The sequence below is a fragment of the Temnothorax longispinosus genome, chromosome 2 (assembly GCF_030848805.1).
Source record: "Temnothorax longispinosus isolate EJ_2023e chromosome 2, Tlon_JGU_v1, whole genome shotgun sequence".
NCBI classification, from domain to species: Eukaryota; Metazoa; Arthropoda; class Insecta; order Hymenoptera; family Formicidae; genus Temnothorax; species Temnothorax longispinosus.
Genome location: NC_092359.1, coordinates 18,010,303 through 18,034,133, shown reverse-complemented (window position 1 = coordinate 18,034,133; position 23,831 = coordinate 18,010,303). Strand labels below are relative to the sequence as shown.

At 39.6% G+C, this 23,831-nt stretch overlaps 3 protein-coding genes and 1 long non-coding RNA gene across 7 annotated transcripts in view; 2 read left to right on the top strand and 2 right to left on the bottom strand.

Annotated features, from left to right (window-relative positions):
• The window catches only part of LOC139808004 (atrial natriuretic peptide receptor 1), a 93,702-nt gene extending 90,673 nt beyond the window's left edge, over nucleotides 1-3,029 (top strand). For all 3 annotated transcript variants that reach the window (XM_071769580.1, XM_071769577.1, XM_071769578.1), the window contains one exon: nucleotides 370-3,029. In XM_071769580.1, coding sequence (XP_071625681.1) covers nucleotides 370-1,029 — 660 coding nt within the window. In that variant the 3' untranslated portion in view covers nucleotides 1,030-3,029. The remainder of the gene's footprint in view (nucleotides 1-369) is intronic.
• Nucleotides 2,144-7,073, bottom strand: LOC139808005 (trypsin-1). The gene is made up of 8 exons (XM_071769581.1): nucleotides 6,871-7,073; nucleotides 6,040-6,176; nucleotides 5,812-5,951; nucleotides 5,655-5,746; nucleotides 4,971-5,292; nucleotides 4,066-4,310; nucleotides 3,607-3,767; nucleotides 2,144-3,386 (listed from the first exon to the last, which is right to left on the bottom strand). Exons 1-8 carry the CDS (start codon nucleotides 6,977-6,979, stop codon nucleotides 3,225-3,227), a joined length of 1,368 nt encoding a protein of 455 aa, XP_071625682.1. The 5' UTR covers nucleotides 6,980-7,073; the 3' UTR covers nucleotides 2,144-3,224.
• Nucleotides 7,074-15,542: 8,469 nt separating this feature from the next.
• LOC139825337 (uncharacterized) lies at nucleotides 15,543-19,554 on the bottom strand. The gene is made up of 3 exons (XM_071797992.1): nucleotides 19,285-19,554; nucleotides 18,582-18,763; nucleotides 15,543-17,145 (listed from the first exon to the last, which is right to left on the bottom strand). Exons 1-3 carry the CDS (start codon nucleotides 19,332-19,334, stop codon nucleotides 16,865-16,867), a joined length of 513 nt encoding a protein of 170 aa, XP_071654093.1. The 5' UTR covers nucleotides 19,335-19,554; the 3' UTR covers nucleotides 15,543-16,864.
• Nucleotides 18,298-23,096, top strand: LOC139825339 (uncharacterized). Of its 2 annotated transcripts, XR_011735510.1 has the most exons (3): nucleotides 18,298-18,458; nucleotides 20,116-22,611; nucleotides 22,750-23,096. It is a non-coding gene; the product is annotated as an uncharacterized lncRNA (long non-coding RNA). The 2 variants fall into 2 exon arrangements; XR_011735509.1 differs by lacking the exon at nucleotides 18,298-18,458 and having other exon boundaries at nucleotides 20,031-22,611.
• The last annotated feature ends 735 nt before the right edge of the window (nucleotides 23,097-23,831 follow it).

Sequence of the window (23,831 nt, the reverse complement as noted above, 5' to 3'; positions counted from 1 at the left end):
CCACTGCAGAACGACCTTAATTAAATCTCTGGAACTGCGCGCTTGTTGTGATTCTTAATCCCCATCCATCGTGGCTAACTACGAACAAGATAATTTCGTTGCCATAGCTAATTGTTTTTCATCTCTATGAATAAATTATCGCGTATTTTGTTTGTAACAGATACTTGAGAGCTATTGTACATTAACGAGTTATTTTTTAACTATTAACTACGCGCAATGAATAATCTAGGAATATATATTAGAAAAATATATCTTTTGTGTGCGGAATAATTTTATAAAATACTTATGCAGATTTTATCACACGCCGTAGTGAAAAATATCAGATCGTTTTAACTTGAAATAATCTCTCGTTTTCGCTAATATTCACAGGGTAAAGGTCCGATGACAACTTATTGGTTGATGGGCGAGAAACCAACGAACAACAACATTCAACAGGCAAATCCCACGACGACGATCGGCCAAGTATCGATTCCTATAGATCAATCTCCCGTCACCACGCAAATTCAGATGACGCAACCAAAGCAACAGGAGCAACGGGCGCTCTCCTCCGTCAGCCAGCAGCAGCACAAGTTTCAGGGTCAGTCGGACCAGCCGTATCCGACCCAGCAATCGATTCAGTCGAGGAGTCAGGAGCCAGCGCGGCAGCAGGGACATCCGGGTCAACAGAGACCGCAGGAATCGCAGCACCAGGGTTTAATGACCGCCCAATCGCGGTGCCAAACGGTCCCGACCAATCCATCGTCGACCACGAACCAGATTCAGGGTCAGAGATCCACGACAATTAATCCTGCCTGCGGTCTCGCCGGCGTGACTGGAAACGGCGCGCCGAAATCGGTGGTCGCGTCACGTACCATCGTCGCGACGCCGATCGGCAACTCCTCGCCGTCCCGCAACCGCGCGAGCGGACCGCCGAGTGCGAACAACTCCGTGCACCAGGTATACCCGACAGCCGAGAGTATGCCCAATCATACCGAGAGTGGTCCCAATGCGCCGCTCCTGCTACCCGCCGGCGCGGTCCCCAGAGTCTAGCTCTTCTAAGGTGTCCTCCCGGCGACGTCCGCCTTGCCAATTATCGAGCCTCCGAAGGACATCGTGGAGCAACCAAGCCGATCAATGCTCGGATTCACTGATACGAAACATGATTTTGGTCGAAACTGATCGAAACTGATGCGAGAAAAAATTGGATAACCGGACGAACGGACTTGGACGTGAGGACGACGGAAGCGAAGGATTCATCCATCATCCTGATCTACCAAAGCTTTTAAAATTTAGATTCTTCGTTTCGGGAGTAATCAAAGTGATTTGTGAACATATCGTGGCAACAATTGTCTTCTATCAGATTTACGATAAAGGTGCTTCTCTTGAATTAATTAACGTTAGTTTCAACGATGACGTTTCTTGATTTCTAGAAAGTGTCTGTTAAATTAGGATTCTAGATAATTAACTAGTGAAAGGTTTGCTTTTGGTACCATAAATCCTGACTGTTATTTGCATTTGCGATAGATATAGCTGACAAGGGACCGACTCCAAGTTCGCTGAAAGTGATCTCTTCCTACAAGGTATTATGGAACCAATGTTTACCGATTAACGCAATTTAGAATAAATACGAGTATCGCGTATGAGTTAATCGCGCGATAAGGATAGACAATGAGGATCGTCTGATTGGATGATCCGAATCCAGAACTAAAAAGGAAGGAGCAATTAATTATAGAGAGGTACACGACCGGGGCGACGCCGCGATGTACTTTTGCCGAAGGTACTTACAGCCTTCTGTATATGGACACTGCAGTATTATACCGGTCGTGTGTGTGTGCATTTTATTTATTCATACCAAAGCGAGAACACTCGCATTTCCCGTTTACGCGCGTACGTCCTCATGCGATTCATTTGCAAAAGCAGGTAAAAATGCAACGGGCTTACAATTTATAGCTTACAATTAGCGGCAAGTTTTTCGAAGTTGGCCGCAGCCGATACCTGACTCCCGCCGAGCCTTACACGCCGAATTAATTAAAATCCGATCGCGAACGCAAGCGAATTTAAATTCTCTCTCTCTCTCTCTCTCTCTCTCTCTCTCTCTCTCTCTCTCTTTGTGAGGATCGTAGGGTCCATTTTACCAAAAAAAGAATCGCGATTGACTGAATCGTCTTTTTCTCATGTCTACTTTATTATCGCGATTATTGAGAATGGAAGAGAGAAATAGTTTATCGAGATTGACAGGTTGACGTGAGATTCATCGTAACAGATAGAACGGTAAATTTTCTCCGACCAAAACGTGTTACATATTCTGTAGAAATATTTGCGTAAGCTTCTTCCAATATAACGTTTTTATTTATTGCAAAATAATATTTTTCGTACCCTTCCGACTACGAAATCACGGATCACGAGAAAGCATCATGGAAAACATAGCTCGGCTACAGTGTTTATCGTTACATGCTCGATATGACAAATATGACCGTTCGCAACGCGTCGCGAGACCCATGCAACACAAAATTTCGTACACGTGTAAGGATGTTATATATATATAAATATACAAAAGAGAAAAAGATATATATATATATATGTATACGCAAGTACATGTATATGTTTATGAGATTAGATTATATATATATGTATGGCTGCAAAAGCAAAAGTTACCGTAGTAACGTCGATGTTTAGGGTCACTCGTGGCAAACGGGGGCTGGGCCTCTCGCAAAACGAGTCTGTGACGTGTCTGAGAAATAATAACGATTGCAAGTGCATATATCTGCGAATGCACACACGAAAACACACACACATGCGCGTATTCATACACACATACACATGTACACGAGACAGGTATGTGCATATGCGGTCGCGATTGCATACCCGTGTTTAATGTATGGGCGAACGGTACAGGTAGCTGATGATACTCTGCGGTCGCCCTGTTGTAAGCGTGGTATGGTGGTACGAGGGGTGTGGCGCATCGTAAAGAGCGAAATTCTATCTGTGTCAATCTCTCTTTCAACGATGTACCAATGAATATTCCGAAAATAAAGTTTAATCGTTTTCAAGATCGTCTAAGTTAGCCTTGGCGTCGAGCGGCCATTTAATAAATTCGTTTTTGTACGTGTGTCGCCTCGCTAATCAGAGCCGGAAGGATCGCCTTATCAGCCGGATGCACGCCTTACGTAAGTGAAAAAAATTGCAAATGTATAAAAGTAGAAAAAAATCTTTGGCACGTGAGAGCGGCTGATGCTACGTGACTCTCAAAACACGGCATTCGCGAATATCCAATCGAGGTAAGAGTTCACACGAGTATATATCCCCGGATATCCAGGGTCACCGCAGCGAATCCCCCAAGATACTATCCCGATGTTGACCCACCTGCCGTTGGCGAGTTGATGCAGCAACGGACCGCCCGAGTCACCCTGAAAGAAGAAACGGCTCGTTCGACCAGGTAATGCAATTAAATTAGGTCCGTCCTTCTCTCGACAGTTCCTCAGGCTGTCTTAAATTATTAACAGTTTCAACTAGGAAGACGGCGTTCATTAAAGATGAAGTCTTCCTGGCTAGTCCACGCGCACTTAACATTTCATCACATCGTCGCGACGTCACATCGAGCTCGGAATGAATAAATTATTGTCTCACCTGACAGGCGTCGCGGCCCCCTTGATAAGCGCCGGCGCACAGAGTAGTATTCGGGATCAGTTGCGTGAAGCTGCGAACGCATCTTTCTTGAGGCCACACCGGCACCGTGGCTTCCAACAGCACTGTACTAGTAGGTCCTCCATAGTATTGCGTGCCCCAACCTAATAAAAATGTTCACGACTTTTATAGAACAGCTTGCATCTTTTTACTTACTTCGCGTATCTCGCCGTTTAGCAGATAAGTCAAAGAAATTAATTTTTTCGTGATTAAGTTTACACTTACTATTTAAAAACATTTTTTTAGCGGTAGTCATTTTTATGGCAGTTAAAAAAATAATCTATCATACTATTTGTGTATAAATGACAAGCTTGAATGGAAAAGTTAACATTTGCTATTAATTTTTAGGGATGTATTTAAAATATGATAGATATATATATGCTGAGATTTATTTGTACTAACCGGTAACGATGGCAATTTTATTTTCGAACGATTGTTGAACGGGTGGAAGGCAAATGGGCCAGATGTAGGTGTTAAACACTGTAGGCCGATGAATTTTAATAATAGCGATGTCGTGCTCGTAGGTGTTCAATTTAAAGTCCCTGTGTATCCGTATCTCCGACACCATGAAATCCAATGCCCGCGTCTCCTCGGACGTGGTAAAATCGTATTCGCCGAGTCTCACCGTAATGTCGCGTGGTTTGTACCTGTAAAAATACGACGGCGGAAACGCGCGGGATAACTGTAACTCATTCCCATAGTCTAACTGTTCATTTCGTGGTTACAACAAACGGACAAAGCGAGCGTGTATATCGCGCGTTAGAGCCTCTGAACGAAGATACGAAGAAATGTGTGCCGGCGCGCCGAAAACATTATAAATTCAACCACGACCGCAAGAATATGAATGTATTGCGTCTGAAATGCCGTTCACATCATCGTAACCTTTGCTCGTAAACTTTGAAGTATGAGCACGTACACATGTGTTCCGAAGTGAATATCATATGCATATGTTTCTTTCTTTATTGTGTAACCACTTGTCGCAATTCTTCTTTTTTAATGCAGCCGCGATTTTTTGAACTATTTTAAACTTTACATTGAAACAAGGTACGATAACGTGAAGTTCTGTTGATCTACATATATGGAAAAATTACATGGAGATAATAAAGAATTTTTATTTAATATCTTGTATAGTAACAAAATAGTTTGAAACTATTATAAGCTTAATACGAAGGTATTAAGAACTTTTGTCTTTACAAGGGTCATTCTTCATACTTAAATATTCATGAAACTTTAATGAGGAAGAAACTAAAAACTTTAATGAATATCACAGAAGAATAGAGCTGATAGATAGTTACTTGATGGTTTACCTGTAAACGCAATGTGCGGCGGTGAGCACGTGTCTATCAGTGATCAATACACCTCCGCAATACTGAATCGCGCCTTGTCTGAGAAGAGCCGCCATCCACGGCCATTCTTTAGGGTCAGCCGGTTGGCCACCCGCGACTCTGGTCTTCGTTTTCCCGGTTGTACCGCACCCTCTGGGTCTTCGTGATTCCCTCGTCTCTTGCTTGGCCGACATCGCATCCTTCCCCAAATTCGTATCGCCGTGCACTGTCTCGTTGGCAGATGGTTCGTTCTCGTCCTCGTTCCCGCGGGTTTCGTCCCATTCTTCCTCGTCGTTGTCGAGACCTGCGAGAGAAGAATTGGAACACATACACGTGGCACTCTCGTTCGCTAAGCGGACACTTGATACTGCGAGTACCGCGAGAAACATCGGTACTTGTCATGAAAGCGCACGTGTATAGCACTTTCATCAAGATGCGTCAAGTTAGCTGATAAAAACGTTTATGCGCATATTTAATACAAATTTTGCATAAATATATAAAAATATATATCTTACAATCATGACGGTTTATTTAATTAAAAAGAATTATTGTTTGATCGTTACTATTATGTGAAAATAATCTTGTGATGTGTAAATAATTTAACTAAATAATATAATTAAACAAAATTATATTAATCTCAAATAAATAATTAAGATTTATACAAACTCGCTATCGCCGGTAACTTGCTGGCTAAATCATCGTGGAATGTCCTTTTCGATCGAGCTGTCATGCTATCCGGACAGCACACACCGACGTACCTGCGACAAAGAAAACATTAATAATAGAAACAATTGATGCATGAAAACATAATGTGTGAGCTTACTTCTCCTCAATTATGCATATATAACCCATAAATTGCGGAAAGTACGAGCGGGATTGATCAAAAACCGCCAAAGGGCATCCAGTGAAAAACTTGCAATGGCCGCTTCGATTTCCCGGCGCGATGCAAGATTGATATGCTTTCTAGAAAAAAAAAATCCTATTATAGCATTCTTATTTTAAGTATACCGTCCGAATCTATAGAGAATGTGATAAGTTTACGATAACGCACCTTCGGGGATAAAATCGTAAGTTTTTGATCGACAAGCCGTTTGTAGCGAAGGTACGAATGGGAAATGTCTTCCGGAAATCGAAGCAGTTCCGCATGAAGACGTGCCTGCCATTCCTGATTCCCAACCATCGACGAATCTAAGAAATATGGGACGTCCCACATGCATCGGTGAACACGATGCATGTGCGCGTTTCCGTGTGCGTGTGCGTGTGCGTGAACACATGTATAACGTGTATCGAAATTTAGAGAGGACCATTGAAAGATAGAACGTCTGGATGATACATTATCGTAATATGATTTGACTATTTCCGTTGAAAGAATACGCCTTTTCGAAGACTTGCGAAACATAAAAATACGTTTCAATCTGCTTTTACAACTCTTGATTTATTACGCTCGATGCGTTTGCATTTAATGTATACGTTGAAAAATATTGCGGTCAAGAAAAGCGCGCATTCTCATGTAATATGACACAAACTCTATGAATATCTATCAAAAGTAGTCTGATTGTGTCATAGTTTATAAAACAGATCGCGTGGACATGTCGGACGTATAATCTAAATCATCATATAAAAATATATTTTCCTATATTTTATCCAAAATGTAATAGTTTATCCTGAATTAAACCAAACATAAAAACAAATATTTTTTTTATCGACTTGCACTGTTATTACTTATTTCGTAGGAAACACAATCAAGTTAGTTCAAAGTTCAAATTTAAATTTGAAAGTAACAAGTTAAATTTTATTATAATAAAGTCTAAGTAATTTTTTTTTCGCAGTGCATATTTATAACGTAAAAATCTAAGATTATTTAATATAAAACAATGCTTACCCGTGGTGTTTTGAAAATCAACGGGGAGACATCGGCAGCATTGAAGGATGCACAATAAAAAGAATAACACAATTCGATAGATACTAATGCGCGTCATTTTAATTAACATATATCGGCGCACCGACTCTCGTTATGTGACAAGTCACGGCAACGTAACGGCGGCTTTTTAGTCGACAACCAGGGAACAGACAATGACTCCGAAATATGGAAAACCGTCACTTATATACACATACACGCCTGTACTGTACGGAACCACGCAAACGCTCTTTCAAGCTGGATATCTACCATTAGGCGCTCGCGTGACGCGCAAGTTTCTTACGTGCATAAGTATAAGAACAATTTAATGAAAAATGTTGATACATTAATTATTATTATATTTTTACTGCTACCACTTGAGTAGCTATAGTTAAGTATTTTGTACTGCATTAATATATACGGAAAAATAATTTCATGTTTGAGAAATAAAATAGAACATATATATACAAGAAAAATATTTTAAATAATTTGCAAGTTTCAATAAAAAATGCTTGCTGTAACTTGAACAATGCATATTTCTTTAAATTTGTTTGCTATTGTTAAGCGATATCTCACGTCTAATTGAACTTTTGCCGCGTCAGATTATTGTAGTACAAAAGTACTTCATGCATGCTGCATTGTGCCAATTCAACGCGGCAATTCGACATCGCTTCTCCAGTCTCCGATCATTCAATGAACCTATTAACGCCGCATAATTGACGCAAAGGCTAAGGCCGCGAATCAGGAGTCACTTCGTGGAAGTGGAGAAGCGTGGCGGGAGAATTACGCGCGACCTGTCCGGACAAAGGTTAATTCATGCGAATACTCGGCGGCGCATACGCTTGTCAAAGCGAGAAGTAATGGACGGCCGATAACTTGAGAAATATTCGATTCCGTTCGACGTTTCATTAAACCGCTTGACGCCGCAGACTCCGCGACGCGACGGAATCTCGCCGCTGCTGGTCCGGGAGCTGGTGAAGGATAGCGGGACCACGCGAGAGTCCATCCCGTGAGAAGAGCGGAGAGGAGCGGAAACGTGGCCGAGGATGGACGAGGGGAGTCGCGGGCGAGAATGAAAGGAACGAGGCTCTCTCTTTACCCGACAGACAAATCCCGCGGTCTCCGTCTCTAAATGCGATACTCGAGAAAACGGACATCACCCACATACCTGTCCAGGCCATTGGCATCGCCGTGCCACGCGGCGTACGCACGCACGCACGCACGCACGTACGTATCGACATACGAGAGTGTAGTACACACATAAAAGTCGCGTGAGAAGCGAACGATTTGTGTACCTTGGAGTATTAGGCGAACAGTTAGACGCATATCGACACTATTTAACATTTAGATAAAATTATTTTCGTGTCACGAATTCAGCGGTAAATGTAGTTCTGATTCTTATCTACTTGTATTGTGCTTCTACCACGCACATCTACGGCATTGTATTATTTAGATATAAATAAAATTTAGATGTGTCCTCTGTTTAATGGAGCATTCTAAAGGTAGATACGGAGCACTTTAAAGATTCTTAACCGATATCCATAACATTTCGCCGAAGGGGACACGATTCAGTTGCGAGTGAGAGAAACGCGCTTCTCAGCATTTTACGCATGTCGGCTATCTATTTATGCACGCGTCATTGATCGCTCCGAATGAAACGTAACTCGAAGTCGACTGTGCCAATAACGGGTCATGCTCGTTCTTTCCTTTTTCTTTTTTCGGATTAAGATCCGCGAATCTCTTACTCAACGAAATAAAACGGATATAAAAAGTAATTTGAGAGCCAAGCTAGAGTCAGAATTAGACGTTGAAAAATTTAATTACTGTAGTCTGTGTAAAATTTAATTATTCTCTCTACTCTAAAGAAAAAGTAGAATTAGATTTATCTGCATTATAGCCAGCGACAAATTAACGACATAAAACTCGGACGAGGCATTTCGTCCGCGAATGAGGGAAAAAATGTAATTAAATTCGTAATTCTCTCAGAGAAATGTCCGCATTTCGCAGTTGAATGATAAAGCGTCTAATAATACAGTTCTTTAACGTTTGTGCGTTCTCCGTGTTCATTGTATGTTCAGCCGTACAAAAGAATAAGTATACACATCGAGTCCTCAAGTCTCCAAGTCTTTCCGGGTGCTTAACGCATTGTGTGCGTTTAACAGTAAATCCATCATTTGCGTCCCAGAATTCGTCTTTGGGCGCTGCACCAAAAAGGACGTTGTTGCTCGAATATGATCCTTTGTGAGAGAAATAAAATACCGGGTTTCACGAGATATCACGTAAGGTTCGCGTGCAAGCAAAATTGACTCGCCACAAAATGACTTTACGATGGAAAGGAGAACAGCGCGAGTTTTTCAGAACGTTCCTTATGCGAACGTACACGAAACTGAATACGTTTTTAGAGGAATGTGCGTTTGCGAAATTATAAAGGATTGAAAAAAAAAGAAGAAAACGAGAATTTACACGAACGTTGAATTTACGCGTCGATAAGAAATTATCATCATCCGACGCGTTTCACCTCGAGATCTTTCGTACAAGATTGAGGGCGCAACATCTCCGTCCTAAATCTGCTTGTGAGTAAGATTAATTTGACGTTGTATCGGCAAGCCTTCGTGCTCACAATTTTGGAAGAAGATGGATGTATTTGCATATAAAGTAATGCTTGTAATATGATTTGTCAAGAAGTTTTAGGATCTGTCTTGCTCGTATTACCTATCGCACGTGCTGTTGTTATTCTCCGATGAAGAAAAACAGTGGTAATGAAAAGATTGAGACAATGATTTACGAGCAAGAAATGACTAAGTCAACTGTGATCGCTCAAATTAAGACAGGTGCCAATGGACATGTGTTTAAAATAACACACAGGGAACTTAGCGCGATGACAATCTAATTCCTCGGCGTCACGTATCAACTTTACGACCTTTCTTCAAAGATATTCGATCGTGAGATACGTTGCTTGATAACCGTCGTAAGAAGAAACAAGAGACGCAAAGTGTGCGCGTGTTTCTAGAATGACAGAGAGTGACGGAAGAAAAACGAGAGGGAAAGAGAGACAGAATGAAATCCGGAGAGATCGCGATTTGGGGGCAAAAGCCCGGGGCATTACCATTTAAGGTACCCCGTACATATCCCTTTTCTGCTCCGCGCGTCTCTGGCACGCATAATCACGAGATATTTTGCACGCTATCTATCCACTAAAAATTGTCTTTTTTATGCGATATATTTTCGACGGGGACTGATAAACATATAAGACTTTGCATAACTTTATCGTTTCATTATGCACCGATTATTCAATTAATATAACATAATACGACATTATTACAGTATTATAGTATTATTATAGTATTTTAAAAATGTTATACTTACATGTCTTACATATAAATAAACTTGTGATTATTTGTCAGACTGTCGAGAAATAATTACAATTTATATAAAGTGTAGATATCATATTACTTGATAATTGCTACTTTTATATGTACGCGTAATCATATCACACGTTATTTTGTATTTAGGGACCAAATTACTGACGATCATGAAATGAAATACAGTTCATGAATAAAGAGCATACATCCTAAATTTACGAGAAATCAGAAATGGTCTATATCTTCGTTAACACGAAAGATAGCAGGGAGTCTTCCTAGGAATCGCCGCACGCATTCGGAGATTAAAGGGCAGAATAAAAGATGGAATAATAAACGAGAAAGGAAAGCACGCGCTAACGAGATTTGGGTTTCTACCTGTCACGTTCTTTCAATTTTAATGGTAACTAAAGCTGAACTAAAAGCGGCGGCTAACAAGGCGTGAGATCATTCTAAGTTGTCTAAAAGAAACGCTGTCACGCGTTCTGAAACGATAATCGTTTGCGATTATGATTGTTGCCTATGATTGCTGCCTAACTTTAATTAAAAAACGTCCTGCGTTGCAACAAAAATTGCTGCAAAAAAATTTAATACAGAAAGATAAACAGTTTACCGTGATATTTTAATTAAATAGTATAAAGCAGAAAATTTATTCAAAGAAAATTAATTTTTATAATACTTTTACACTAGCTTTAAGGAGATCTGTTATTACGGATAATAAAAAATGCAATTAGGACTACGTACCAGAGGGCGGCAGAGGGTGAATATATTTCGTACACAATAAACCCAAGAAAAATTAATTATGCAAGAAAATGATTGCTCTTCTTTATCCTAATCTTACGCCTTCGAATCGAAGACTCGAATCGTAAATGACTTTCGGCAAACTCGTTTATAGCCGTGGATTATTTTCGTCCATAGACTTCACCTGCGGTAGTTTATAAAAAGAACGGTGCGAGGTGAATACACTGCAACTAAGAAATGTCGCTTAAATATAGAATGTCCCCCGAAAATGAGAGGTCATAAAGAAATAAAGTCATAAGCCATAAAATCGCCCGGCGAATGTTCTACTACCTTGGAAGTTTATAGCTTCATTGTGCCATCGTAGATAAGGAAATATCTAGTAGAAAGTGACGACGCCCTCGAGAGAGATTATCGCTCGCCAGAAAAAAGAAAATAATGTGCCTTCCCGCACAGATCCATCCATTTCCGCGTAGGATATTGCACGAATTTCTCCTACGTTATTTTCGCCTTCCGATGCTCGGATATGCCGTGGTTTACCATTTTAAGATCTTTTTACGCTTTAGAAAGTTCTATATTTTACATTCACCCCGGAATTAAATGTGCCAGAATGCACGGCTTGAAATGTATAATACTAGATTTAATTCTCCTGCTGCAAGAAAAATTGTAGAAAGGATCTTTCTCTATAATCTGAAGTTATTTTACTACGCGATTAGCAGCAAAGCGCGGTCGACTAATCCACATAATATTACCTCTTTTTCTGATAACCGACGACAATCTTGAACTATAAAAATTGTAGATAACAATTATAAATATATAATGGAGCTTTAATTAATTTTAATTTTGAAGTTTTTTATATATTAAAGCTATATAAGCTGAATAAATCTTTTTATTGCTTTCTAAGTTAAAGATCAAGCTCGTACGCCCGTGGCAGCACGTTTATTGCTACTTAATGACCAAAACCATCTTAGTCACGCTTTGGAACGGTAAACGAAACGGCCGCACACAAGCGGCCGCGGGCGAATCGGGAAAGTGTGATCGGAGTTGACCAGGGAGGGCAGAGGAACCGCTGCCTCGTAAACTAACGAGACGTCGAAGCGATAATGCCAACCATAATTCGCGACGAGTTACGAACGGCCGCGTCGTGTCGCGTAGTCGTGCGCTTCGAGATGGCATAATTGGTATATAAAGTAGAAATTAAGTTGGTAGCCCCTCGATGTGAGTGAAACTCCATGGACCCGCGAGAGAATCGTTCGAGAGACTTCGTTCGACTGGCGGCAACCGCATTCGGTTATTACCTCGTATTTTTGTCGGTGCACGCATGTGTTTTCCGTGGACGGTGTTTAAATTACTTTAAAGGAGCGCACGGTGATAAAATCGCAAAAAATATGACCGAGCGTGTCCGATAATAGCGACGGCGCTAATAAGCGCCGGGAGAAATATCGGTGGCGACATTATCAAACGTATGTCGCGGCCGATAAACCCGAGCAGATTCACAATAAACAACACTTGTACGAGAAATCGTTCTATCTTTTATGGACAAACGAGTGTAAGATTTCGTTAAATTTTTCATCTTTTAAGCATTATCCAAGAAGGCGATATGATTCCGATAAATAAATATTTTGACATCTCATCGAGATATGAAAGTTGGAATCATAAAAATGTGATATTCGCGTTTATTATTTGATACGACATATCATATCTGCAGCACTGGAAATCGAAATTCGCTCGAAATTCTGTCTTCTTTCAATCTCCCCGAGTTCATCCAATCTTCTCAGTTCTCCTCGAAATCCACTCGCGCGTGATCCGAAAAGCTCAATGCGGATGAAAGGAAACGAAAGGGAGAGAAAGAAGGGGAAGAGAGAGACGAAGAGGAGCGCCGAGGTTGCACCCTCGTAAAGTAACGAAACGTCGAAGTGGCACCGCGCTGCATAATTTCTGATGAGTTACGAGGCACGCGCCCATACCGCGGTTCGTAGCTCGTTGCAATCGGCATATAAAGTAGAAATTAATATGATGACGGTGAAATTTTCTAAAAGAATTCGCATCCGGACCGAAGATACGAAGAAAGGGGGGGGCGATCGCGCGCGTTGTTATTACCTCTTAGGCCGGATCACCTTGCACTCGTAACGGCAAATACGGCGCGTGTGTGCGTACGAGTGAGAAAAGGAGGAGACACACATAAATATCCTTACCGTATCTCCGTAGTAATTAGCGCCGCTATCGCGGCACTTCGACGTAAAAAGTCTCGTGGAATAAAGACGTCGACCGGGTTATTATCGCGTAATCGTAGGAAGAGGTGATGTTCAAGTCAATGCAAGTAGAAAGTTATTCTGTCAGTAAAATAGATCACTTTGCTATATTGAGTTCCTGCGTGACTCCGTCATGCAACGCAATTTATAAGATTGTATTCAAGTGATGCTATTTTATCAAATTATATATATCTGCAATTACGCGTTAAATATTGAGATAAAAATAGAAATTATACGTATAGGTATTAAGCTAAAAATATTTTCTTGTATCATATTTCTGGGTGGATATTAGAATGAAAAAGTTTTTATTGAATCCATTACACAAAGTAGCGTGTATATTTTATTGCATTTCAAAAAGACATAAACAAAGGGACGGCAATTTTTACGGCGTCCATATATCGACAATGGAATCCATATTTCAAACGCCACTGTTCCAGGAAACTCTTTTCCTATGCGAGAGAAAAAGATATTCTCCCTTGAATTGCATACCTGTTCAGAATTCCGATGCTTGCTCATTCTCCCGTCTCGACGCTTCCGCTACCGCGCATCGGGTGGACCTCTCCTGCATCCTTCCGACGATTACCATCTGTAACGACGCATTTCGGGATCCCCGTGTCAGCGGTCCTGACAAATTAGCGTCTCTAACGAGACATTCCCGTCGTAGAGATCTCATCTCGCCGAGCTTCCCGTTCCGCAAGAGTCATGCATTTTAATGACTTGCCGCGAAAAATCTCAACTTTACGAATGAGTTATAAAAAAGGCAGTACGAAGTCACGCCGCTTGTATTTCGCGAGCTTCACTATATTCGAGGAATGGTCTTCTGCGCCTCGCGATTCCCATTTTATTCGCTCGCCGGCTATTCGAGAGCATTCAGTTCGATTGAGAAAATAGATGCTCCGCTTTGGAAAACGCGCGTCTCGCTCGCAGCAAGCACACGTATCGCCGATGTGCAAGGCAAAAGAATAATTATTGTGCATCGCTCGAGGATACGCGTCCGAATCGTCCAATCGTTCGGGAGAAAATTATTTGAACGCACCATTGATTGGGTACAATGCTCTGATTGCACAATTTATCATTTATTTAGATCTCTATCTAGAGACTGCATGTTAATCATTAAAAATAGAAGAAAAATTGAATTGATATTTTGAAATAGCATTTAAATTTTTTATAGAAAGTAAATAAATTTTTACAAGATTGTATATGCCAGAAGATCTCTTATTTCAGAAATGTATAACATAAAATAGCTTTATATTCCTCTAAAGAAAAAAATGTAAAAATAGAAACAGTTGCGTCACTTCAAAATTTCTACTTTATATCTGCATATTATTATATAATAATTTCATTTTTAAATCTGCAAGTTTTTATTCTAATTTATTTATCAGTCTATTTTGTCACGGCTATCTTTTTCGGTTTGCTTTAAAGAAAATGCCACAAAGAGGTCGATTAAATATGTACATCTCTATTAATGCACATTTACGGTTTCACTCAAGTTTTTATAGTACTATAGAATAATAAAATTTCAAGGGCTAAAACTGATAGCCCTACAGTCCTTACCATTTTACGCCCACGTGTTTCGTGGTCGTGGTTACGCGTAGACAATGATCCCACATCCATTAAAAAAGAAAGACCGAAAACCGACCGATCTCGCACGCACCGAAACTCACGTGGGAGTATCTTTTTCCGAAGCGCGTAGGGAGTCTCGTATTACGTATCCTTTTGTATGCGTATGTAAATCTATCGGCAACGGCGTAGAGACGAATGATGAAAGGGAAGAAAGTACGTATCGCCTCGAAAGTTCGCATTCGACGCACGATAAAACGCTGCTACTTTCGTTTTTATTCATGTGTTCAAATAATCCAATGTTTACGAAGAAAACGTCTCTTCAGAGTATACATTTCTGCTCGCTATTCTTCATAATTCTGTTTTTAATTTTTACAATTTCCTGCTTTTAATTCTTCGCAATTCATAATATAAGTATATATATATTTTTTTGTTTACCTATAAGAAAATGAATTCAGCGCTAAATCCATTTACATGAAAACAAAGTCGTGAAAATTGCGTCGTAACTTACTTTATGGTGTTACTTTATAGAGAAACATGAAGGGGAATAATTCGGCGTTTTTCCAGCCTTTAGTGACGTTTACGAGCACATTATAAAATTCTATAAATATGTTAATGAGTGCTGTAGTTATATGCCGAAAGCATTTCTCGCCAGGTGACTGTAAAAATATCAAAAACATAAATATAATATAAGTATACAATTTTACACATTTTCACTGATAATGGCATTTATAAATATAATTACGCGTTTGGTAACGACATTTTTATTGTTGGATACAACTTCGACGCCATTGCGCGAAAAATATATATATGTATGTCGCGTTTGTTTCGCATACGTGTAAATATTCTGTATGTGCGTCGAAACGCGAACGGTACTCCACCCATATCCTCCCCTGAAAATTTCGTAGTCGTATATCGTAACAAATGATTCTTTATTGGTCAAACCTCTTTCGCGTGCAAATTTATTCCCATTTTTTTATTCATCGCTTTTCTTTGCTTTGCTCAATTGAAACGATCGCCCTTCTCGGTACTTCGTGTTTTTATTATGATTAAATGATAGGTTTTCTGTCTGTATATTAAAAAACATACATGACGCGATTCCGTCCTTTAACACTTGCAACTCTTTCATAAAAATGCGTGATAAAATATTCAGTCATTTACGTTAACTGTCGTTAATAGCCTTAGTAAACATTCTTTTTCAGCATAAAACGTTGAGTAGATATTAAAAAGAACATAAATTTATGTCGTTGTTTTACATGGTAATTATAACTTTTAAACAATATTAATATTGCGTTTATTTGAAAGAAAAGTAAAAAAAAACTAATGTGCTAAAATCAGTTTTATTAAGTAGCAAATAATCAGTTTTACCAACAATGAATAGTACATAAAAACATTGGTAAGAGTTTTTATCGAGCGTTTTAATCGAGAAGGGCTTTATTCGCAATGTAGCCAAAGTACACAAGTGGGAGAATTCTTTGTCACAACGAGTGCTTATTCAGCTGAACATACATAGTAGGAAACCACAATGAACGGATATCGATATTGATACCGCAAAGTCGATAATGCCAGTGCATATTTTAATTGAAATTTGTTATTTCAAATTTCCTCTTACAGAATTATAATAAAAAATTAGCCGTATTCGCGTTTCGTCGATTTGCGTAACTCGATAATGGTGTGACTTTCCCCACCGCATAACTCACGATTTTACCGTCGCATTTTACGATCAGTTTACGTCCTCTCTGCATGACAGATAACGATATTCCGCGAAGCGTACAAACTACACGCTTATCAACGTTTTTCGACGTATCTTCTTAAGAGAATAGATGAGAAAAACACATTTTTCTGACATTGCCATCAAATTCTAACGAACAAAAATTCAATAATATTCTGCGATTATCGTGATTCATAATTTCTCTCGTTATTTATTTTGTTGTCGAAAGCTTTACAGTTGTAGCTTCATCTTCTTTTTTTCTAATCAATTATGAACTTATCTTAATTCCTTTATATAAGGTTTAAGCAATGCAAATTATATACTATAATATAGAACATAAAAACGAGAATGTATCGTTTTTACTTTTCGTCTGTGATGATTTCGGGTATGGCACCTGGAGTGGTGAGGTTCAGCTTCCAGCGAATCTTATCGGTGGCATTAGTTCTTGGATTGAAAGAAACCTCGTTGTGATAAAGATATTTCCCATCGTTTTCTTCCTCAATCCGACGCACGTACGGTTCTCCATCTGGCGTATGACCGGACTCGATCGTTTGTGACATACCATTTACATAGCTGTATCTTGTGATTTTGCCGCCATTTGTTATTACACTTCCACTTGTTATTATACGTCCTTGTGCATCTGCGAACAAATTTTATTGTGAGCTAATTTTTCTTACTATTTATGTAACATTAATTATGCGATAACCTGATGCTTGTCACGCAATGTTTACGTAATAAATAATTAATGATAGATCAAATAAGACTGCAATAACTGTTATCAATACGTGTCATCAATAGTTATTTGTGTAACAAGTGCTGTAAGATGGAAATTGGACTTGCGGAGTGGACGCACGAGCCGGAGGCGAGTCACCCGCATGTCCAATTTTCAACTTAACACACGTGTTACACACCCTATTTTATATTACAAGTGCGTGGAAAGTGGCCCATTACGCGCGTGTCACGCGCGTAATGTGCCACTTTCCACGCACGTGTGATGTAAAATATGTTTACACGTTCAGGAAGCTCAAAACTCTTAAAACTGATGTTGAATTGTCATCGTCACGCAAAATAGAACATCATTTTTTAATCTTTTAATTTCGGAAATTACTTTAATGTGATCAAATTTGGAAGAAACTTGATATTTTATTTACAAGCAGACATTATTTTAAACAAACTATAATCTAGTTAATCGTCAATGATAATGTAATATCACAATAGAATTTTGTTCGATCCAGCAAGTGCAGCTCTATGACATCCTATTAAATTCTTGATTAATTGCTTTTAAATTACAATGTCATAGATGTTTGATTCCAAGCGGGTATTACGGCGATTAAATTTTTATCGATACTAATCGCCAATAACACTATTCGATTCGATACGCTCGTGGATATAGCTACGTGCTAATTGCATAGGTAAACGTTCCGCGCGGAATTAAACGTCGATAACGAATTAACGGACCGATTGAATGCAAAAGGGATAATCGGCCGTTTTGAGACTTAGCAGAGAATGCTGAGTGTCTGCTTCTCGTATCACGGCCGATAGTGAAAGGAACGTCGACTGCGTCGCGAACGAGATGCGATTTTGGAATCTCCGTCTCTCTATCTTTCGCAACGATAAAGAATATCGTTATTATGCAAACGTGTCGACCTCTCTCTTCCGCGTGCGATAGGAAAGAGACTGCATTTTTACATATTACATTAAGATATTGATGCTCCGGCATTTTCCAAACAGGAAACGACAGAAAAATAACTGCAATTGGAAATCTTGACTCAGACGTTTAAAAATATATTAGATAAAATAGTGCAAAGTTATCTATTTAATTTCGTGATGCGCTTCAGTGCACACGGATACATCGCTGTGATTTCTATTATATTTTTTAGTTGCATAAACAATGCAAAAATTACTTTTTAAAATTCTTTCAACTTTTGGATTATCTATTGATATCAAATACAGGTAAGTGTGCGTCACGCTATTTTAAATGCGATTTAATTTTTATTACATATTAATGCTCTAGACATGATCCCTATATTAAATAAACAGCCAGTCAACATTATAAAATATTTTACGATCGATTACCTTTCGGTAGGTTCGCAATTGCTTTGTCGACTTCTGCGAGCGCCGGTCGCAATGAATTCTCTATTTGCGAATTCACATGTTGGGTTAATTCTTGCGTCTGCCGTTCAATATTGCGAGTCATAGCACTGATTTGTTCGTTCAATTCTCTCATCCAATCCGGAGCACTCGCCCCCGGATGAGCACTGCAACATAAAAAATCATGAGAACTATCGGGGATCAATAATTATACACTTCATTTGTTTGCTCGGTCACGTATACGCAATTATGGTAAACTATATGTTCGCATCTATGCAACACGATGATTCATACGCGCCGACCGTGAATACCTAAATGCGCACATGACGACATGACGATATCAGTTATAAATGTGTCCTGTCGCGACACTAAACAGTGTCGCAGCGCATTTAACTTAAAAATACTTTGTCGATTCATAATAAAATTTTAATGGCTAAAGCTGAATGCAGACCAAGCAAACAAACGCACAATTTGCTTCGACAAATGTGTGTCGCGAATACTCGCGGCAATTAAGTTGTTCGTATATGTTTGTGCGCGCTTATTCAATCGGTCTGGATTCGCGGCGAGATCTCGATACAGGCACCTGACTCGATTATCGCACCAGCGATTACATAATCGGTATTTAATTTATGTTCACTGTATATCCAGGAAAAGAAATAATAAGCTATTTCCACTGAGAAGAACTGACCTGGCCAACAATGCAACGAACATCGCGAAGTAGCAGACTTTCGTGGCCATTTTCGTCCGAGATTCTCCGGATCTTCGCCGACCGTTAGACAAACGTCAGGCGAGAAAGTAGAGTCGCGCTTTTCTCCGCAACCGTAAGCGCGTAAGGAAAATCCGGTTAGATCACGTCGTACACAAGCGGATATCGCACAAATGTCCGTGCACCGGCGATCAACGATCGGCTATATTGCACCTAGCGCTGCTAACGTTCTGTCGCGCCCCGCCGTTCCTCTACACTTATATATACAGACAGACATTCTCTGGTAACGATGTTATCGCTATGCCGTGGCCATGTACGCGTTTTCATAGGTCGTTCGATAGTCGGGGACCAAGGAAACGTGAAGTTTTTAAAGGAAGGAGAAAATCCCCGTGGAATCATTGGATAACGTCATAAGCGATATGTTGCTGATAACAAAAGACGGAGGAAATTAAGAGATAAAAAGTTTCGTTATTAGGAAGTCAAAAGAAATTTAAAAATTGTGCTTTATAATTTGTAAAATTTTGTTATATTCCTTTGATTTTTGTCAAGTTCTTAACGTTACATTTTAATATTATATACATTATTAACATTATATTTTATTAATATAATATAATCATACAACGTGCAGTTTTCTTTTATGTGATGGATTACTAATAAGAGTATTAATAGATGCTTTATTAACATGAAATATCTCATAATATATATTTTGCATATTAATATTACATCGTATATAATAAGTGCGTATCACTATTTTCAAGTTAAGCGACATCATTCTTCCATTAGGGCACAACGTGTGACGTTTATTTTTTTTAGAGAATTCTTTAATCGTCCCGATTCCCGATCCGCCGCATCGATCATCGCTCCGATCAGACACGGATGCTAAAAGGATAACGCGAGGTGTCGAGTCGAGATAAATCGTGTGTATCAAATTTCTCCCGAATTTCGCGGCCTTCGGCGACCGCGGTGCGGAAAACAGAGATGCGTCGGTGAGATTTATCACGATGCCCTTTTGGACAACTGTAATTTCTCGAGACGACGGCGTAACTTGACCGCTTGATATATCGAGCTCTCGTTACACTTCTCGCCACACGAGGAATAACTTTTCCACGATGGCAGTCAACGAATCACGCGCGAGCACGTATCTCATGCGTAGGTATTGCACGATTATCTGGCCGTCCAATATGTCATTGTTTCTGTGAGCTTGAATTAAATATTAAAAAAGGTACAAAGTGAAAAATGTGTGTAATAAAAATTTGCGGGAATTATTAAATTGTGGGAAAAAAAGCTTTTTTTATTAAGTAAACGTTTTTTCTTTCTATATATTTTTTTGGAAACGAAAATAAATCATAAACATTTAATTGTATAATTCTGTTTTAAATGAAATAATTAAACAACTATTCAAACTTTTATCGTCAAAAAGAATTAATTTATCGTCAAAAGGAATAATAGCACACTCGATGAAATCAATTTGAAAAATAAAAAGTAAAGAAAGGAAATTAGTCGTGTTATCGTGTATGTGTATTTTATAATACGTTGAATATTTTGAAAAGTTAACCGACGCATCGACGTCAAATCGACTTCGATTCGACTAATTATTTCGGGGCGGGGTGCGTTTTGTTTACGCAAGCTCGCCGCGTGTTATCATCCGCACAATGAGACTCGAATCGGTAGTATCGGTACTCGGTAGACAACGGTCACTCCGTGGGTCGTAGTGTTATTACCTCTCCGAAACACGGCCGCGACGGGTACTAGGAGAAACCGTGGACACTCACCCACGTACAATTAACAATTCTTAACGCGCGCGCTTGATTAATTACCGCAATTAGCGTCTCGTAAACGCATCGAAGCGACGGGCTGTTTATCAACGCGCGTGTCTCGCACAATTCAATCATTTGAGATAGAATTCAGAACGGGAGAGGAATTATAAATTATTTATTCCATCGCGCCGTTTGACGAATGGAATAATTATTTCGCCGATTTTAAACGCAATTATTTTCGGATCGAGGGCATAAGAATATAATACACGAGCCGTAAATAACACGCGATGAGTTTCGCGGAATTTGAAATGTTTGAAATGCATGGCGAACGTGTGCGATTTGTTATTCAGTTCGCGTAAGCATACGCTGAAGCGGATGTAACATTGCCACTGGGGATGACGCGTTAATTAGTGGTGATTGCGATTTTCGAGTTCGTCCATGACTCTGTATTGCGAAATGTCGCGAGTCACGATTCCCGAGCGGATCGTAGCTTCATGCATTTCTACTCTTTTTGCGTTATTCCTTCGAGATCTGTCGCTATCGGCAAATCTAAGGGCATGTCTGTATGTATATATACATACCAGAGAGAATCAAGGAATAATGCAGCGGATATATAGTGTTCCCTACTCTGATTGGTTCCGCCATTTTCCGACAAACTTCATAAGAATGACAAGGACAGCGCGCTGTTTAGTACGTTAAAGGTCTATCCAGACAAACTTGCATAGATGCATAACCATATACATAAAGAAACGGATTGGTCTATTTCCTTATGCACATGCATATGGACCAATCAAATCTCTTATGCTTATGTTTATGCGCTATGCAAGTTTGTCTGGATTGACCTTAACGGGGAGCATACACTTTTGCACAAAGCATAATGCGTAAGCATAAGAAAGTTGATTGGTCCATATACACATGTGCATAAGGAAATAGACCAATCAGTTTTCTTATGCTTACGTATTATGCGTTATGCAGAAGTGTGTGCTCCCCGTTTTACGTGGAGGTGGAGGGAATGTACTGGTAACGCACACCAAAGCAGAGACCACGTCTGTGTACGCTCGACAGTGCCGGAAAAGGGCGGATTTCCGGTAAATCCGCTTCGCTCTTCCTTGATTCTCTCTGCTTTGTATGGGTATAGCGTTAATCTGTTGCGTCACAAAATAGTCCGTATATACGCCGTCCTAAGTTTCTAACCTGACCGTGCCTCTGTATGTCGCCTGATCTCAGCGTCGCGTCGGGCCGCGGCGGTTGGCGCGTGAAGTTGGTCGCGTGATTTTCAAATCCTCTCCGTCCATTTCGTGCGTCGCATTAATTTGCGGGATGTCGTGAGTGTTGAACAGATCACAGTTTGGTACGATCGTACGTTATCATCGCGACGTAAAAATGAAGTAAGTACGCGTTCGATTACCGGGTCGGGAGTGCCGTGCACAAAGTGTCGCGAGCGTTGTGCCGTGTATTATACGTGTGTCTACATACGTGTGTGCAACGAAGAAACCTTAGAGGAGGAGGAGGCCTGGGGGGCATCGTGCAACGGCGGAGCAACGCACTTTGGGTGAGTACCTTACTTATTTATTTATTATTTGTTATGGGATTGGTCGTTTTCTGGGAATTGCATCGTTATTAGATGCTTCCGTGTGAGAAAAGATGTATGAAAAATTCAAATTAATTTACACGTATTTGTATTTTACAGGTTAACGGTTTTTTACAACTCCGCTGCTGCGCATCGGGTTGGTCAGTCGAATCGTGCCTTACTTTAATTTGAGATAAATAGAACTGAAAGAATACACATTAGGTGCTTTCCATTTACCGACATAAGTCGACACAAGTCTCGTTCTCTCTTTGTTACTCCTTGAATGCCAAGACTGATAAAACGACGTTTGTGTCGACTTGTGTATTAATACAACGTTTGATAGATCTAGTCACTAGTGTCTTGAAATAGATGAGCTAAAAACAGATTAGTACTAATGGATATGTAATCCTGAAACATATTATTCATTCGTCTCATAAAATTCACGTTGCGACTAACGGGAGTGCCACCTTATAAGTTAGCGGAACAAAGTGAGCAGAATCGATTCTAATTAATATATTTATTTGTTGCTCATTTGTTGCTAAAAAGTTGCCAAAGAAAAAAATTTGTTGCTCTGTAAGTTTTCTTAAAAAACGATGTTCCGCTAGAAGAAGATTAAGTTAGCGTGACAATATACATATAATAACGGAATTACACATAACAATAACGTAAGAATTTGTTGCTAATTTGTTGCTCGCAAAATAAGTGTAAATAACAGCGAAAAACTTCAGCGTGCGGACAGTTATAAGAGTAAAGTATCAGAAAAAAATTTGTTGCTTGTTTAAATTTGGTGCTGGCGTATTGTCTGAATTTGTTGCTCTCGAAATATCCGAGTTCCAAATTTGTCGCTTGCAAAATAAATATAAACAATAGCGGAAAACCTCAGCGTCCAACTAGTTACAAGAGTAAAGTATTAGAAAAAAATTTGTTGCTTGTTTAAATTTGGTACTGGCGTATTGTCTGAATTTGTTGCTCTTGAAATCTCCGAGTTCCAAATTTGTTGCTTGCAAAATAAATATGAACAATAGCGAAAAACCTCAGCGTGCAGCTAGTTACAAGAGTAAATTTTGTAAAATTTGTTGCTCGTTTAAATTTGGTACTGGCGTATTGTCTGCATTTGTTGCTCTTGAAATATCCAAGTTCCAAATTTGTTGCTTGCAAAATAAGTATAACAATAGCGGAAAACCTCAGCGTGCAGCTAGTTA

Coding starts and splice junctions, on each gene's coding strand:
- LOC139808005 (XM_071769581.1), bottom strand. CDS start 6,979: ATGTTAATTAAAATGACGCGCATTAGTATCTATCGAATTGTGTTATTC. Junction 5,747..5,811: donor ATATGCATAATTGAGGAGAA/GTAAGCTCACAC, acceptor TCTTTGTCGCAG/GTACGTCGGTGTGTGCTGTC. Junction 3,387..3,606: donor GGGGCCGCGACGCCTGTCAG/GTGAGACAATAA, acceptor TTCTTCTTTCAG/GGTGACTCGGGCGGTCCGTT.
- LOC139825337 (XM_071797992.1), bottom strand. CDS start 19,334: ATGGCCACGAAAGTCTGCTACTTCGCGATGTTCGTTGCATTGTTGGCC. Junction 18,764..19,284: donor TTCGTTGCATTGTTGGCCAG/GTCAGTTCTTCT, acceptor TTTATGTTGCAG/TGCTCATCCGGGGGCGAGTG. Junction 17,146..18,581: donor AATTGCGAACCTACCGAAAG/GTAATCGATCGT, acceptor ATTTGTTCGCAG/ATGCACAAGGACGTATAATA.